General features: G+C 42.4%; 2 protein-coding genes across 19 annotated transcripts in view; one reads left to right on the forward strand and one right to left on the reverse strand.

Annotated features, from left to right (window-relative positions):
• Positions 1-9,298, forward strand: part of LOC121296290 (brain-specific angiogenesis inhibitor 1-associated protein 2-like) — a 48,361-nt gene extending 39,063 nt beyond the window's left edge. For 9 of the 15 annotated variants that reach the window (XM_041221659.1, XM_041221660.1, XM_041221663.1 and 6 more), the window contains one exon: positions 7,646-9,298. In XM_041221659.1, the coding sequence (XP_041077593.1) occupies positions 7,646-7,901 (256 nt within the window). In that variant the 3' untranslated portion in view covers positions 7,902-9,298. Of the gene's footprint in view, positions 1-1,838; positions 4,015-6,451; positions 6,500-7,645 lie in introns of those variants that run through there. The other 6 variants (XM_041221669.1, XM_041221671.1, XM_041221666.1 and 3 more) reach the window with 3 other exon arrangements.
• Positions 9,299-10,234: 936 nt separating this feature from the next.
• The window catches only part of LOC121296151 (serine/threonine-protein kinase LMTK1-like), a 39,630-nt gene continuing 30,887 nt past the window's right edge, over positions 10,235-18,977 (reverse strand). For 3 of the 4 annotated variants that reach the window (XM_041221402.1, XM_041221404.1, XM_041221405.1), the window contains exons 11-14: positions 15,289-18,850; positions 14,733-14,877; positions 14,018-14,251; positions 10,235-13,572 (exon numbers count right to left, since the gene is read on the reverse strand). In XM_041221402.1, coding sequence (XP_041077336.1) covers positions 13,544-13,572; positions 14,018-14,251; positions 14,733-14,877; positions 15,289-18,850 — 3,970 coding nt within the window. In that variant the 3' untranslated portion in view covers positions 10,235-13,543. The remainder of the gene's footprint in view (positions 13,573-14,017; positions 14,252-14,732; positions 14,878-15,288; positions 18,851-18,977) is intronic. The other variant, XM_041221403.1, reaches the window with a different exon arrangement.

Genomic DNA, 18,977 nt, shown 5'->3' on the forward strand with positions numbered 1-18,977 from the left:
GTGTTGCGAATTAAAACCCTTGTGTTTAATTTTTTTCATTGATTTGAGTGTAACAGTAGGCAACTTGATCCTTGTTCCTGCAAAACTATACAGGTTGTCAAAATCACAGCAGAGAATCTTGATGCTGGATTTAGAATTAATTTCAGAGGTGGGGAAAGGATATCGAACATTAGCTGCTAGCGGTTTTTGTTTCTGATGTCTTCACTCCACTGATTACGGCCTTGGTACGCCGATGTGCCCAAAAAACAGCTGCCAGGAAACTGCACAGGGTGTGAGACCAGGAGAGGTAATGAGAGCAGAGGCTGCTGGGAAAGAAATCGGATTTGGAATTGCTTGCAGCTCATTTCATTAAACCCGATCGTGAGACTCCTAGGACACACAGCTATGAGTAGAGCACGTGTAGGACACACAGCTATGAGTAGAGCACGTGTAGGACACACAGCTATGAGTAGAGCACGTGCAGGACACACAACTAGAAGTTTCAGTAAAAGAAGAAAGTGCAGTCTTGTAAACAAAGGAACATTTAAAGTACTATTGAATTATCTTTTTTTAATATTTTAATAACATATGGGTGGCAAAGTGGAGTAATCAAAATAAATATAACTCAGAGTAAAATGTGTTTTGCATTTTCTTTTAAAACCTAAAGCTGATTAGGAAAGTGAATTGGCTGAACAGGGGTGGGAAGGTGCCGGATATGCTTTTCTAATCACCCTTTACTTCAATATATCCCATCATTCTAAATGGTTCGGATATCTGTGTTTAAAGTCACAACAGCACATGATTTCTTAAGTCCAGGAAGTAAACAAACAAACATGGAAACACCCAAACAGTCCAGCAAGCAAGATGGTAGCCAGACAAAATCTCATATATATATATATATATATATATATATATATAATATATATATATATATATATATATATCCCCCCCCCCCCCCCCCCCCCCCCCCCCCCCCCCCCCCCCCCCCCTCAATATGAGAACAGAAGAAACACCATTTTAGAATGATTGCAAACATAAAAAGTCAAAGGGTGGGCAAGACTTGAGTTGTATTTGTACTGTCGTTAAATGTACTTCTAAAAAGCACAAGATATCTGCCGCACTACAAAGGAGTGCACAGTGCTCTCCGTGATGATATTTAGTTTACTTGTGCCGTTCTCATGGGGTCACAGTTGAACCCACAGAGAAAGTGTTGATAACGAACCAAACTGAGAGGAGTAGGCTAAACTAGCAGTGCCCCTGCCCCTTCTAGTCTGAATGAAAGAGGTCTGCACCTTATATAAAACACTGACATTTTGAAACAAATGCTAAAACTAGTGCTTCCCTGCGTCATCTGTAATTACAGAAATGTGGACCATACCATTTATTATATGGGCTGTTTACCACAAAGGGAGTACGTCTCCCGTTGCAAACTAGAGTATACCATTGCTGGCTTTAGTGTAGGCTTTTAAGATGCATCTAGGGAGCTTGTAAGCACAAGGATTTGTTGAACTAACCCCCCGTATAAACGGGTTTGTCTTTCTGCCATTTTTGCCTGGATCCTTAATGATGCCATTGCTTTACACGTGAGCAGTGTGGTTATCAGAGTGCAGTAACGATGAAGCACTGTGCACTTTGATGGCAAAAAATACAATCCTGCAATAATAGCAGACAGAGAAACTAAACCCTACACTTGCAAGGAGGAGCCAGGCTTTATAGGTTTCACCGCTGGCCCAGCTCAGTTTTCTAGATGCCCCTGACCCCCCCCCCTCCCCGCTGTGCTCTGTGCTGTTATGGTGGATGTTTGCACGTTACTGAGCGACTCAGCCCTGGCAGTTTCTCCTCTCCTCTTTGTTTCACAGTTCCGATGGCAAATTGATTTCAACAGTATGAGGACAGACAGCCCTGAATAGGACAGGCGTGATTCCCGCTTTGGAAGATGCCCCTTCCCTCCTTGCTTTCTTCCTTTCTTCCTTCTGCCTGCGTTCCCTTTTAGCTGCGTTACTGTTAGATGGGCCTGGCCGGGAGGGGGAGTCTGAGAGAACAGCGCATCGGGTGTCTCCTTTCGGAATATGGACCTTTTTTTTTTTTTTTTTTTTTTAAAGTAAATAATAAAATGGACTACTCTGATGTAATCATTTGTCGTCTTTCATGCATGTACATAAGTTTATAATGGAACCCCAGAATGTGACACTTCTAAATAAATACATTTGCATTTTTTAAAATTACTGTATGTGACATTGAGTGACTATAGCATTAGCATAATACTGCAGCAAACGTCTTGTATATTACGCACTGAAAAAAATGAACATTGTTTGTTTTATCCCTGTTCGTAAATTAGTCTTAGGGGAAAACTTCTAAATGGTGCTAGAATACTTCATTTAAAAAAAAAAAAACTGTGATCATTATACCTCAGATGTACTGTATGTATGAATTTGCTACCTGATATATTTTTCATCACCATATGAGGACTGCATTTGATATTTTTAAATTGAAATCTAAATGGCACACACACCAATATACAATTCTTACTAGTTTAGTTCTGAATTCTGGATAAGGAGCTGGTGGCTCGGCCTGCCTCCGGTTCCATTTTATCAGGCAAAAATGAAGCAGTCCTTCTTGCAGAGACAGCAATAGGAACAGCAACCAGGCTTGGGGTCAGTTCCCGTTTTCTAATTCCTTTTTAAAATCAATTTCCAATTTCTTCATAGGGATTGATGTTTTAGAGACATCATAATTGTTTGTGTCCAGCTGCATTCGTTTGAAGCCAGTTTTAGATGACTAACATTCTTCAACCAAAGTAACTGCTGCCACTGTGAGAAGCACATTTTATCAGAGTCCTGCTCATTGTGGTTTTGAAATGGAATTGGAACTGACACTAACCCTGAAAGCAACCTCAACTGATTTTACACTGCAGTGTTCTGCAAATTCTGTAAAGGATTGTGAGGCTGAATCCATTTGAGTGGTCCACTGTATTATTTCATTTAAAAAAAAAAAAAAACTAACATGGCGAGTGGCTGTTGCTTCGTCTTCTGTCGAGGCGCCCGCTTGAACCCATGTCCAGGCAGCTCAGACTGAGGACAGATCAAGTCAGATGGCAACCCTTTCGATCCTAGTTTGCCTGTTGCGACATTGATTTGAGCAACAACTGTGGTTTGCAGATTCAAATTCTCTTTTATACATCAACTCTTAGGCTGAGGGCAAGGCAGACAACTGGAATATATATTCACATATAAGACTTCACAAACCGATCCGTTTTAGAGCTACAGGCACGTCAATAGAAGAGTTAATCCACAGGAAAAATTGGCTAAGCAGAATGCTGCCACCTATATTTAGTCAGAGGGAAGGTTGGAAATGCAGCTGAAGTCTGGCAGTCCGGTCACAATGTCCACTTCACATAATCATTGTTTTACACACAGTGTGCGAGTGCAGAGTGTAATTGCATTATTGATCTCGAACGGAACTGAATTCATTCTCTCACATAGGGATTATTCAGTGGAGGTGTGTCTTCTAGGCAGCTATGCGTAACAAGTCTTTTGTGCAATTTAAAGATTCCTTGTAAATAATAAATACATGATATTAACCTGCTGATGTTTCTAAAGGGTTTGCAGAGATGCAGCCCTTTACAGTAATGTTTCTTTTTTTCTTGATTGATTGATTGTGGTTGAACCGAAGTCTTCCCTAAACACTGTCAATCTTTAATCTCTGTTTTGATAAATTTAGAGACAAAAGCAGTAGAATGGGAACATCTGGGAACTGCCATTGCTTCTTCTTTCTCCACTAAAATAATGCGAAGGTATGACGTCAAAGTGTCACGGCAAAACGATTACTATATATATATATATACTGTATATATTGTTTTTCTTAAACACACATCTTTTTGTTGTAAAAAAAGAAAAGCAGCATGTTTTTGATGGACACCAAAACTGTAATAAGATTGCTATTAAATGTATGGCGACTTTCTACTGAAAACAAATCAAACAAACTCTGAATAAAATCTGAAAATAAACACTATTTCTGGTAGTGACTCCATGCCAACTTGTGTTGTGTTTTGTTTTTTGTATGTTTCTCTTTGAAATTGGCTGTCTTCAGTTGGCAGCAAACACAGTTTTGTCTCTAAATTAATCTTCAATTCAAGCAGAGAGTGGTGTGTGTGTGTGTATAAAGGTTCTGTATACAGTACTGTAGTTTTAATGCAGCTTGCATCAATCAATCGGAAACTCTTTCCAGTTTTGCAATTATTTTGAACTGTTCAACAACATCCTTGCGGTTCACAATGCCATTCAAGCTCATTCCCTTGTAGCTGATGGCCGTCCTTGTAGCCTACTCATTTGTACCACTGCACTAGAATATCGAGTTGGGTGCTGTGCTATTCAAGCTGGTATCCTTTTAACATGAGGTCAGAGTGCACACCTCTCTCTCTCTCCTCTCTCTGTATATAATTTTTTTTTTTAAGTGGTTAAATAAGAATAGCTAATTTTAATTATAACAGTATTGAGGTCTACTGTATATTATATAATTAATTTAACTCCAGTATGACATATAATATATATTATATGATATATATATATATATATATATATATATATATATATTATATATATATATAATATATATATATTGTACTTACTTGACATACAGAAACCTGGTTACATAAAGAAATGAACTGTATGTCTTTGGACCATATATATTTTTTTATATATGATATTAATATTATAATATATATTATATATCATAATATATATATAGATATAATAATATATATTAATATTTATTATATAATATAAGAGTCAGACTAGGGTCATCCAACGGGAAACCCCCTATTTCTGTATTATTACTTTAGGAAATCTTATTAGAAGTTACATAGATAGTCGCTAATAATAATAATATTATTATACATTCAAGCGGTCAGGGGGATACCTTGCACAGACCGGTTTTTGGTGTCACCTTGTCTTCCCCAAAAATGGTGCTGTGTGTGTGATCGTCTGAGAGGAGCCCAGTCACTGCATGTCCCTGTTTGGGACGGGGTCTAAATAGATCCCCCAGCCCCTCTTTTCCAAACCAGTACCCCACTCCGCCCTATGTTCTGCATGACTCCCTGTGTGTAAGTGCGCGTATGTGTGTGTGTCTGTTTGTGTGCCTGCTTGCTTGCCAATCTCCCTTTTCTCCCTTTGATAAACAGATGTCATTCACAAAGTTAACCAGGGGGTGGCGCTGTTGGTAATGGTGCAGGAGGCTTAGACAGCCTGTATTCAAAAAGATACTAATCCAGCCTGTACTACTGTCTTTTTGAAAGGAGCAAATCAATTGCATTGATATTGCATTGACAGCACTTTGGTAAACGCTGTCTGTGGAAAGCAGAATGGAATCACTGGCTGGGAAGTTGGGGGTTGCACATCAAGGTGACGGGAGACAGCTCTGCGTGGACTTTTGAACTGGGTTGTAAAGACTATAGTGCAATTGCAATATTCAAGCTCAAGGTGGCACTAGCAGAAAAGTAAAAAAGCTACTACTATTAATAAAACAGCAAATGGTTGTTTTGCATATCCTTTGTTTTGTGATTTATTTATTCTTTATATTTGCCAGTAATTTGCCCTGGCAATAACACTCACTACTGTACAATATATTATCCCCAAGTTTCTTTGCTTGTCTTTGTTGTGTCAAACGGCAGAGATAGTTCACATCCCAAACATTTACACAAGTTCTAAAATATAAGCAAGGCATTTAACTAAATAAATAAGTAAAACTCTTGGTTTAGCAGAGGCACAGTACCTGTCAATAGCAGGGATGGAAACAAGACTCCCATTCCATTCCTGGTTTTACTGGGAGTTTAATAAGACATGAGCTTTTCTCTCTACAGTGTAGCTGATGATCAAGCTTGCAGTAAAACCTGAAATGGGTGAAACTGCTATAGAACAGGAGTCTCATTACTTTCCCTTCAAGTGCAATAGTGTACTAATACAAAGAAAGGCCTAAATAGTCCAAGACACAAACTAATAACATGTTTTCAGTCCATTCTGAATACCTGTAATACCCTGTGGATACAGTGTATTCTTGGATTTTGTGTATGTGAAAATATGACATTCATGCTGATCATATTTCAATGAAACCTGAATAGACTGGTCAACTTCTTGTTGAAGGTGTCTCTGCCATTGTATTGGGGGAGTGGGAAGGGGGTATTAGTTTCTTTAAAATGATTATGGTTTTGAATAAATAATCATTTTAAGAGGTAATGGTATCTTATTCCACATGAGGAACCCCAGTCCAGCTAGCGCTGGGGCTTCAGCGTCTCATCAGCACCTTGCCCTTGAGATTGCTCTCATTTCAACGGCTCGTTACACAGCACTAATCGTGGGCCTGCCTAATGAATCCAGGACTAGTTCTAACCATGGGTCTGTGTGTTTGTGTTTTGTTTTGTCAACCTGGAGTAACTGGCACATAAGTTCAAACCAAACGAATTTTGCTTCCCTTTCAGTTCTCGTAGCGAAGTCGCCCGCTTCTGAGACTGCTGTCTAAGAATTTAGTAAGTTTTCAGCTTCCATTGGCACACCAATAAAGTGATCCCACTCACCCGCCCGCTCGCTCTCTTGCTCCCACTCTGGCCTGGGGGTTTGGCAGGGGGCCCCTCTCTCATTCCTGGCTCTTCTGACTGCTGTTGTGTGCTGCATGTTCCCTTCCCTTTCATTCATTCCCTCAAGTATCCTGTTTTGCATTTTGGATTCACCTGTTGATCCACGGGCCCTCAAATTCTCTGCTTTGGTGCTTCCGGGTCCATTCTGCATTAATGTATTAACCTCTGTGATTGGTTGCTTCTATGTTCCATCACTTAACTGCTTCAGTCACATGACTTGCCTATTCACTAACGCTGGCCTCCAATCATGGGTTTGTCTGAGGTTTTTGATTTGTCTTGTGCTGGTTGCCCTGTGTGTTTTGCCCATTCACATAATCAGGAGCCACTTTGGATTGATAGGCATTCCCAGACCACTACAAACACAAATTGTATATTTTAATGTACTCTGCCACATACTGCGTGCCAAAGATGCCATAAGCACAACCTTTTACTCCAGGGACATTTTTTCACCAGCCCCCTAAACTTGAATCTGGCTTTGATCAACAAAAAAGTTGTTACTATGTGTAACCACTAGGTGGCATGTTCCATATAGAAATCTCTTTTGAAACCAGTAAAGGGGGCAATAACTAATGCTTTAAAGTTTCTTGCTAGTATAAAGACAACCTCACGAGCCCATTTTTAGTTTGTGGTCAGTTTTCACCTTGAAGTTAAAACAAAATCAGGACTATGAATCAACCTGCAGCAAATGATAAGACACTTATGTGAAAACAGTTGTGCTAATGATGGGTGTGGTGAGAATGATTTTTAAAGGCTTGGTTATGACCCCATCCCTGCTGTAGACCAACACCAACCTGAATGATTTGGCTTACATATTGATATGGTCTTGACCGCTAACCACCAAACATATTGGCACGTGTTTTTTATTCACACAAAACCCCTGCCACCTAAGCGGCAACATTTCTACTTCTATGGTACAGCAGTTGGCAAGTAGCCTGTAAACACTAAGTTTGTGGTCTCTCTCTCTCTCTCTCTCTCTCTCTCTCTCTCTCTCTCTCTCTCTCTCTCTCTCTCTCTCTCTCTCTCTCTCTCTCTCCACAGAAATCAATTTACGGACATCCAACTAAAACCAACCATCACTGACGACAGATCTGAACAGGTTATCCACCAGTCTGCCCGTCCAGCCCTGGAAAGTGCCCTAGCCCCCCCCTACCACACTGCCCAGCTACCCATCCTGCACACCCTAGCAACACGAGGAAGAGGAGGGAGAGGGGCTGCTAGACTCACTCCTGTACCATTCTCATTGCTCCCTGTCAAGCCTGAATGTTCTGAGACAGAGAGCATATGGTATCATTAGAACACTGTTCCAAAACGGGCCATGCTTCATTGCTGTATGCTTAACTGTCTTGCTTGCAATATGCTACTTACAGCTGTAAATATGTCTAAGCAATGAAATCAGCAGGGCTCTGATAGCTTGTTTGTTTGATTTTTCTGCCTTTGGGTGTTTTTTATATGGAGATTGTCTGTACAGATTCAATTTTCATGCAGCCATCACTAAGTATGGCTGCCTCACTCCTAGTGAATCCTGGTAATAAGCTGTTGGTCTTCTGTCAAGGTGAACTGTTCAGCTTTACCCCCATTTACCCCAGGGAGTATGAGGGCCTCAAAAAGGAGGGCAATTGCCCCCCTTACCCCCACTCCTCCTGATTTTCTCAAAGCCACAGCAGGTATGTAGCAGGATCCCAGAATGGGAAGAATTCAGCCAATCCGAGTCTTCCTGGAATGGAATCGTGAAGACCATACAGTATCCTGCCCTCCCCAAGACAGGGTCCTCCTTACAGGGATGGGCAGGAGGGACCCCTGAATTGTGAGTACTGACAGGACCTGGGTTTTAAAGTTTGGTTCATTGCTAGGTGGTTTACTAACGACTAAGGGCAGTTTTGAGTTGACGCTTTGTATTGGTTTCCAAATTTAAAAATAAAAGCGTACTTTGATCCAAAACGTAAAACATTCAAGCATGTGAAACTGCAAGCATTGTCATTTTCAATTACGTTGACACATTTATGTAAATATACCAGGAAACTGTATTTTGTTGTAAGTATTCGAAAAAAGGTTCCAGGCTTGAAAATGCAGGTCCACCAAGCAAAGGTATCCCAAAGAAAGCTGTGTTTTAACCCACTGCACCTTAGTCCTGGTTTATAAGCAATGAGCAATAGCATCTGGAACAAACCACAGAGGGCCTTTTATTTGCATACATGCTATTTGAACCTCACGTTTTCATTGTTAAACACGACTGTTAATAATAAGAGCGGTCCTGTTCAGAGTGTCTTATTTACTGTAGACTGTGCTGTAATCCTTTAAATAAATGGCTCATAGTGACTCCATTGATCAGGATGTACATACCATACCTATGACTCCAGGGATGGAATTCTCACTGCAATCACCAAAGTGACCCTAGGGTTCTATTTTAATCTACATGGTGCTGCGTTTCATGCTGCCACCCTGAACTTTATTGTTCACAGTTATGTTAATAAATGTTAATAATAATAAATAAATATTAATGTTAATAAAGTCAATGGGCGGCAGTATTTAGGTTTAGATCATTAAAATAAATGCGAGTTGGACAATGAGACAGGCATAAAAGTGTAGTAACATAATGTAAACACCAGGAGGCACCAAAGACAAGGAATTGATCTTGCAAGCTGGTATTAGATGCACTTGATGAGCCTGGTGCTTGCTCTCTCTCTATATATATATATATATATATATATATATATATATATATATATATATATATATATATATATATATATATATATATATATATATATATATAGAGAGAGAGAGAGGAGAGAGAGAGAGAGAGAGAGAGAGAGAGAGAGAGAGAGAGAGAGAGAGAGAGAGAGAGCATCAAAAGAATATTATGTCTTATATTTGAGCATCAAAAGAAACGTATCACTTACATTTGATACTATTCACTAGATGTGATCGAAAAGGTCTCTGTTTTAGAGCAGGTGCAGTGACTTTTTATTGTGCTGATTAACAACTAACATCACAAAGATGCTGCAAAATGATCTGTCGATCTTGGGCAGGTTCGTGGCATGTCATTGACAGAATGTGTCTGTTATACTCTCTCGCCAGGTTTGCTGGCTTTGAGCACCCAAGACAGCGAACCATAGTGCTCCATATCCAGTGTCCAATCAACTTTCTCACTAATTAAGTGATTAAGTGCATATGCTTCAGTCACTCAAGCGTATCATGATCAAGGATGAATGATCAAGTGATTAAAAAGAAACCAAAAACATTTCATCAATGTCCATCATTTATATACTTGGTGATAAGTTTCTTTTGATGCTTGGTATATATATGTATATATATATATATATATATATATATATATATATATATATATATATATATATATGTATATCTTTGTTAAATGTTTTTTTGTTGATAAGTGTTTTGTGTCATCTTTCTATGGCCTGAATTCCAGGCTTCAGTGAAAGGACCTCTCTCTTAAATGGAGATGTCATCAGGAGGAGGCATGCATTGTGCCTTCATTTTTACTGTTCTCATTGTTCTGAAACAAAACAAAACAAATTATATATATTCTATGTGAAAGAGAGAAAGAATTATAATTATAGAGAAAGAAATACAAGTTTAAAAGAAAAAAAAAAAAGCCACAGGAAGTGCATTGGTAATCCAGCATGACTGTATTTACTTATTTATATAGACAATGTTTATTACTATAACTGTTTTCATTGTATTGTGCTAACCTTCTTGTTTTGTCACTGAGTGTGCATACAGCAAATGTCACTGTTGTGTCATGTAAATTATGGGAAATAAAAAAAAAATTAAAAACTCTACCAACCTTTGAGGAATATGCTTGCTGTAAACAGACTGGTACAGTCTTTAGTCAGCAGTGGTTTAAAAAGTGATGCTCCAACAATGGGACTCCTGAGTGCCGCCACCTGGACAGATGGGAGATGGGAGATGGGGGTGGGGGTCTTCAAATACTCAAAATAGCAGTCAGGGTTAGGGAGGCAAAACCGGAAGGGACCGCAGCGGACCCTACTGGCCAGGCGCCTAGTAAGCTTGGGCGGACACCTGCATGGCTGGGCTCTGTCCTCCATGCTCTGGCTTTGCTAGCTTGAGTAGCTCAGATTGTTCTTGGAAATATGCTGGATAGCCTAGAAATGGAATGTATGCAGTACCAAGTGAGTGACTTGACGGATCTTAATTGGGATTTGGCGGCTGACGAAAACTGGCACAAAATTGCACTCTCGTCTACACCTAGCAGAGACACGCTTTCCTACACTTGCCAAGTTTGCCATTAATATGTTGGCTTTGCCACACAGTACTGCAAAAATTAGAACAAGTTTTTTTCTCAGATGAAAAAAAAACAGACGTAAGAAATCAACTGTCCACAGACATTCTAGATCGAATTCTGACTAGCAAGACTGTTGTTAAAAACAGCACCAGCCTTAGACCAACAAAACCAATGATCCAGTCTGCAAAAAAAGTAAGACCTAAAGAAATGGAAGTACATAGGTCACAGAGATTGAATTTTAAGATATTTTAAAAATGCTTTTATTCGACCAACAATGTTTGACACATGCTCTGTATGGGAGTAAGCACTGGGAAAGGAGAGGGCAGTAGTGAACCTGTTTCTTAAATGAACACACCGGTACTGTACTGGGGGGGTGGCGAGCTTGGGATCGAAAGACTCGCTTTTCATGCAGATAGCATTTAAAAAGTTAGGTAGCCATCTGTTCTGTACAGTCCAGTTGATAATGTCACCTCGAGCCAGTTTAACAGTTTTTTGCAAATAAGTAAGTAAATACTCCATTGTCACATGACAGAGGTCACGCAAAAATACTAGTAAAGTAAACCTGACAGTGTGCTTCCATACACACTAAATAATCACATTTTATTCTAATAATCATGGGTGTAGATCAGGGATGGGCAGGTTTCTGGCTGTAATAAATTGTGGTTGTTGGTAGATCATGATCCCATTCAATGCACCATTAAGCTCATTACCTGAACAGACTGGCTTTATTTTATTCTCTGGGGCATGACTTTTTCCCCACCCTGTACAACAGTTTTCTGCAACAACACATTTTATAAATGAAACAGGTGGGGCAGCAATCAAGGCAATCTAGTGGGAAACTATCACTATACATGTGATGCATGCACCTGTGTATGCATTTCAATTCACATCCTTTAGCTTTAAAAACCAACCTCCAGCACTGAAACTGTGCCTCAGTCAACTCAATGAAGTCTTCCAGGTATGAAAGAATAACAGGCGGCTCTGTTGTAGATCATGGGGCTTCCCCCATCATGTGACACAAGAGTTCCCATTACACGACTAGCTAAACTAAACACCGAAGACAACATTTTCTTATGTTTCGTTTAATAACCTTACACAATAAAATATCTAAAAGCTACAAATTAAGACCAGGACGCCACATAAATGTGTTACATCTCTTTGGCAACATTTAACTTCTAATAATAATAATATGATATTTTATCTTTGTTAAATTTAAAACTTTTTTTTTTTTTCTCTTTACTTTCTTACAAAAATAGTACAGACTGTAGCTGAGCTCCTCTCCTAGACTATTACAGAATATGAAATTGATGAAAGGCATACGGAAACACTGAACACTGTGTGTGGGATAAATATTCAGCTGCCAACGTGGCATTCTCACAACAAGACGGGTCACATTTAGTGGCAGTTGGGATTTGGAATTCTCTTTCCCTTTTAAAAAAAAATGCTTAAATGCAATTCCCTTCAAGGAATTGCAATACTTCTAAAATGTAAAAAATAAAATAAAAAAAAAAAATCAATTAAAGGGTAGGTGATTTTGGCATAATATTAGGATTTCCTTTTTTTTTTCCCCCAGCCGACGTAGGTGTCCTGTTTCCAGCACTGGAGATTGCAAGACTTCAATTTCAGTTTCATTATTATGCATTTATCATACTTTTGTGATATGCCAGCATGGACTATTTTCTACAACTCTAATTCCTAAATCCTGATTTTATTTGCAAGCTAAATTTCCCTGCATTGATATAGCCACGTAATACGTATTCCATACAATCAACGTTAGCAATGCATATGATAGGAACCTGAACTCAGACAACTGGAATGAAACAAAAAAGGAGAAGCATACAGCACATAGTTCCTGGACGAGAAGGTGTACAGCACTACCAAAAAATACCACAGTCCGCCTAATTACAAAAAACATACAAGCTCTGTAAGTATTTTGGCAAATGCATTGGCAAGTACGTTTTCATACTGTATCACTATCCGTGACACTACAATGTCCAATAATAATAAACCCCAATACTGCTTCTAGTTTTCTTCCCTTGTTTCATAAACGCTATTCTTTGAGAGAGATATCAGTGAACCAGGACACCCCTTTACTTCGTCCCACCAGTAACTATTAGTTTGGTAAGGAAGTATATATCCAGTCCCACAACCCCTCACCCCTTCCTTCTCTTTGAAAACCTTTGAGACGGGAGGCTATCTGGGTGCTCACAGATGGTCAGGCCTGACGCAGAACGGGCATGTTGAAAATCTCCAGCAGCAGTCTGTTTTCACTTTTCTTTTGTAAAATGGCAGTTCCGTTACAAATGACGTTGAGCTTGAAGGTTCTGCAACATGTAAGTTATAATCTGCATATAAGTTATATATATATATATATATATATATATATATATATATATATATATATATATATATATATTATCATCGTGTACATCCACACCCACCCCTCCAACAGGGCAGTGGGGGCTGTAAGCGTCTGTTTCCGCTGGCGTTAAGAGGCACTGTCCTGGGATGGCAGCTCAGGTTTCATCAGGGCAGGGGTCCCAGCTGGAGCCCCCCAATGCAAGGCCCAGTCTGTGCAAAAAGAGGCCAATGCTGCCAGGCCTGGGACACTCTCTCCTTCCTCTCCATCTCTCTCTCTCCCTCCCTCCTCCCTTCTTGCACTGGCTCTCTCACTCCCTCTCTCCATCTTCACTGCTCCCTGAAACACAAACAAGACCCAATTACTGCAACAATCTTTTAGAGATTCAGGATTAGTTTCAATTCATTTTTTTGACAAAGGTTTACATTTTCTTATACCTTCATTGGTGTCTCCCCCTCATAAAAGTAATGCTTGTTATGGTATACCAATATAAAACTATAGCAAAGCATAAGAAAGCCTGTTAAATCATAGGAGTTGTAAACCAAAAAAGAAATATGGTTAAAAAAAAAAAAACTACAGTACTATTGAAAAACACTATAGTCTCATGATTTCCAATGGAAAGGCACAGTAGATGCATTGTATGAGCATGGGAAACAGCATAGCACACATTGTGACAGATTACCACGGGCTTGTTCGTGAGACTGAATAATCAGGCTTCTATGCTTCTACTGTAATCAGCGATTCCGCACCAGCCTTCTGATAAGTTCAAGAGTGCAGTTCTCACCTCCCACAGAGTCGACGTCAGAGTTGGAGACGTGCGTTATTGAGAAGCGGGAGACGCTGGACGGAGACACGGTGAAGCGGGAGTACTGCACTGCGGGGCCCTGCTTCGACTCTGGGGCTATGGGGGAGAGGCTAGGGGCCACGGGGGGGTTCATGGGGGACGGTCCCAGCGAGGACATCGGAGAGGAAGAGACCGGCATCAGGGGAAAGTCATCATCCCACTCGAACCCTCCGCCTGGAGAGAGAGAGAAAGAGAGAACGGGCCTCGGTTACCATTTTCATTCATCCCAGCAATGTCTCTTTCATGTCACTTCAAAACACACAGAGTAGCAGAGACTGTTCTGTGAGGGGACTGAAGAACGGAAAGTAGAGTTAGGGTTAGGGTTACAGATTGTTCTGTGAGGGGACTGCACTGAGATTAGGCTGTCTACCTAAAGTCAAATAAAAACCAAGCCATGCATCTCATTCGCCTATCAATGTTTACATTACATAGATTAAACAAAATGTGATATTATGGCAATTTTTTTGCATTCTATAACAGTAGTTTAATGCAGACCAAAACTAGGTAAGCTATCAAGACATTACGACTTCAGTGAATTGCATTGTAATTACATTGTGGCAGCAGAGGCTACTAGCAGACGTATCTCTATTTCATTCTATCTAGCAGTCTATATGACAGTCTATCTGCATTGAGTTAAACAGTTTCTCAGTCTTACTCTCTTCAGAGACATTCCCATCAGATGAGTCGTCCGAGGTTCTGACCCTTTCCTGGGGGCGTGTCTCTCCTGTCTCAGAGCTCTGCCCACTGGACTCTTCCCCCTGAGGGAAACTGTGGTCTCCTAGCTCCCGCGTGGGGCTCTCCTGGAATGAGAACACAGCACTGAAACAGCTCAAGGCTAAACAAAACCCTGCACTACAATAGCTAAAGTACTAAACTAACTAAGCGGCAATCCTCCTTAGTAAAAATCGGGATGAATTCTCAGAACACTAAGTCATTAGCTAGAGAAATAAAGAAGCAATGGAATTTATACTAAAACAATAATGCATTTATAAATGTGATATAAAGATTGCTATAAACAATATTTGTCAGTTACAAACAATACTAACATTTTTTAGCTATTTGGAGCGTTACACTTAATGTGTATAAAACTGCTATTAATAATCATTAACATCCTCTATTAGCAAATGTATAGATGTTTTATAAATGGATCCTGAGACTAACATGTGTACAGTAAACAGATTCAATCAAATAAATAAGCGGTAAGCACTGACCTGGTCGAAGAGGTAGACGGTGACGTCGTCGAAGAAGGAGACGGCTTTCTTCTTTCGGTCGAGTTCTTCACAGAAGGACTGGGAGAGCAGGCTGGGCATCTTGAGGAGGCTGCGCAGGTTGTGCGCCTCACTGCTGTCGCTGACCACGATGGACACTGCGGGGAGCTCCTCCTCGCTCTCCTCGCTCTGCTCCTGGATGTTGTAGCAGCGGAGCTCCTCGTCCGACTCCTCACTGTCCTCCGAGTCCCTGTCCTCCTCATCTGCCTCCTCTCCATCAGCCAGGGACACCCTGCCCATCTGGCACTCTGAAGCCTCTCCTGGGTCCTCCTTTCCCCGGCTTTCCACATCAGGACAGTTGCTGTGGGGTTGCTGAGGGCTATCGTCCGCTATGGGAATACCCGTAGATGTTGTGTCTTCTGCAGGCTCCCCCCCATCCCCTTCCTCTCTGCAGTCGCTGGTCTCAGTTTTGTTTTTAGATGCTCCTCCCCCCATTGCAGAGCCTGAAGTCTCAACCAAAGGACCCTCCAAGCTGCCAGGTTCCTGCACTTCATCAGGGATACCAGGATGCTCTGGCTGAGCTGCTTCCTCGGGAATTGAAGAGGTGCAGATTTCGGAATACTGCTCATCTCTGCAGAGTTCTGGCTCCAACTCCAGACCTTCATCCTCTATCTCAGGAGGAGTCAGACTTGAAGGAGTAGGAGTTGAATGAGCAGTAGCAAACTCTGCTTCCAGGACCTCTGGAGTGGCTAAAATCTCACCACCATCCTCAATATCTTGCCTCTGATTCTGTTCATCAAACTGTCTGCCTGAATTATCGTTCTGCAACTGATCTTTCTCATCCACATGGTTCTCCTGTTGTTGTTTTTGTTGCTGTGGTTCCTTTTCCTCCACTTTCAGGCTAGCCGGGTCAGCTATGGGACCTTCTTTTCCGGGCTCTGGGACAATAATGTCATCATCCAGTTTCTCTGGAAACTTGTCCCCTTCATCCCGGGAGTACTTCTCGTTCTCTGCATCATAATCTGAAAAATAGGCAGAGTCCCTGTAGGGGTTTTTCTCATTCAACCCACCCAGCTCTGTACTGTGAGATGTTGAAAGCGGCACTCCGGGGCACACCTCTGCCCCAACTTCTGTCTCTGTCTCCTCTAGCCCTGGAACTTCACTAACAGAAGGCTTCTCCAGGGGCTGTACAAATCCCTCAGGGTCCCGTGAATCGTGAGGCTCCTTCAGTACAAACTCAGGCGACTCGTAATTCTCCGTGTCATAGCCGCTGTCTATTGCTTTGGGCTGGCTGGAGGGGTGGAAGGTGGAGGGGCTGAACGACTCACAGAAGCTGCTGGTGGAAGGCAGATCTAGGGACTCTATGGAGTCCGGGGTCCCCGCCTGCTTCTGTAGGGACTTGACAGCTGGGGGGGCATCTCCCACATAATCCATAGGGAAATTTGTAAAGACGCCTGAGGTGACATCTGTGATGTCATCATCACTGCAGTCATCAATCTCCACCAAGCTGATGCTGGAGCAACCCTTATCCATTCCGCTCTCCGCGGTCCGACTGGTTTCTGAGTCCAGTTCTGACTGGGTACTCTGAGCCATTTCCGGTGTGAGTCCTTCTGATTGGACAGACCTCATGCTGTTTTGGGCTGGATGTTTCAGTTCTGACAGACAACAGTCTTCATTCTCTTCCTCCTTTTCAGAGGACTTTCTGCCAACAACAGTATTCATGGACTGCTCTGTTTTGTCCACAGGGGTTCCTGCTTTTCCCAAGCTAACAAGATCAGGGTTCAGCTCTGTCTCAGGCACCACATTGCTTGACACAGCGCCCCCTAAAGTTGTGGAGGGTGAGCTTTCTCCATTTTCCTTTTTGAGCCCCACAGTTTGTTTCTGTTTGATATAATCATTGAGGGAATAGCTCCTAACCACAGATCCCAAAAGAGGATCCACAAATCCATGCTCTTGATAAGTGTTGTGCTCCTCAGGAGGGGACATCCTCTCCTCTTCCTCATGGCATGGGTATGTATAACTATTGCACTCGCTTGATGGGAAGAGTTTGTGTTCATTGGTCAGGGGAATTCTACCTCCTTCTGTGCATGTAGCAGCTTCCAGGTAGGGAAAGGATTGGGAGGCGGGATATGTCAGGTTCTCCTTCGACTTGAAGACACGCCAGGATTCTTCAAACCCTGCTGAAGGCATTGTAAAATTAAAATTGGCATAGCCATCCTGGATATTGTTTCCGGACCGCTTGCTCAGGCTGTTATTGTTGGCAGAGCTGTTGGATGTCCAGTGGTTAGCCTGAACCAAGGCTTCTTTCTCTACAAACATGTCCACCTCTTCCAGATCACTGTCTCGGCGTCCTATGAAGAGCCCTGAATCTTCTTCCTCCATGTCGACACATACCATGTTTGACCCAGGCACGTTTTTGCGAAGGGACCCTGTCATGTCATAGTAACACTCTCCAGCTGACCTCTTGCTAAGGGCTGGCCTGCTTCCTTCAATGTAGGGGTCTCTGTAGAGCTGCTGGGGCCCACCAAGGGATGGCGAGACCCCAAGGGGGTCCTCCAACTCGCCAAGTGCTTGACGCAGACTCCTAGACCCCCAGCTCTCCCGATGATTCTCAGAGGAATCCTCCAAAAGGTAGTGGTCAGCCCCGTCCAATGAGGATTGATCGTAGTAGTAACCCTGCTCTTTCTCCTGCACTTTGTAGGAATAGTACTGTTCGCTTTCCCAGGGTTCCACCGGGCTGGCGGTAGACATCTGGCCCAGGAGAGGCTCCATGGTGAGTGAGATAGCTGGACTGGTGTCTGAATCGTAGGCACTGGCTTTGCAAGCCTCTTCCAACCAATATGAATTAGGCTGGGCTTCACTAGGGCAGTTGTCGCAGTCTCCTGAACCGCCCCCACCACCTATAAAGCTGCCATTGCTGCCGCCAAGCTCTGGGCTGTAGGAGCACATGGTGTAGTCTAGATCAATGTTGCACTCGCTAGGCTCCTCCATACGGATGTAATATTCATTGCTGACAGAGGGGCTGTGAGCGCTCAGCATGGGCACTATCCCCGGGGTGTGGAGTCCCGACGGTTTGGAATCATAGTAGGAAGGGGAGACTCCCAGAGAGAGACCCCCACTGCAGCTACTGCCACTAACCCTGCCCCCAGGAGCATAGTAGATATCCTGGTACTGGGAGTGCCCTAATGTCCCACTGCTTGAGGAGGAAGGATAGTGCTGCTCTGGACGTGCTTGATCCCACTTATACTCGAAGTTCAGGCCCCGGCTGGTCTCTGTGACTGTGAGGATGTCGTCCCCAGCCTCAGAGTGGAAGCCATCACCCCCTGAGAAGTGCTCCAGCAGGGGGAAGGAGGAAGAGGAAGAGGGAGGCTGCTTGGCCACAGAGGCACTGGCACTGTGGGTGCTGCTGTTGCCGCTGTTGGGCCGCAGGGAGTTCCAACGCTTCTCAAAGTCCTCCTCCGCCTCGCTGGCACCCTTGGCACACAGGTAGCTCAGGAGGAGGTGAACCTCTTCTGCGGTGGGCCGCTGGTCCGGCTGCAGCCAGCAGAACTGTAGCACCTCGTACCTGAGAGAGAGAGAGAGAGGAGTGGATAGAGAGACAGACTTGTTAGTGATCCATTTCTAATGGATCCATTTCTAAAGTTTTGTAAATCCTGATGGAGGTGCACGGCACCTAAACGTTGATTTAACTT

The sequence above is a fragment of the Polyodon spathula genome, chromosome 21, assembly GCF_017654505.1.
Source record: "Polyodon spathula isolate WHYD16114869_AA chromosome 21, ASM1765450v1, whole genome shotgun sequence".
In the NCBI taxonomy this organism is placed as follows: Eukaryota; Metazoa; Chordata; class Actinopteri; order Acipenseriformes; family Polyodontidae; genus Polyodon; species Polyodon spathula.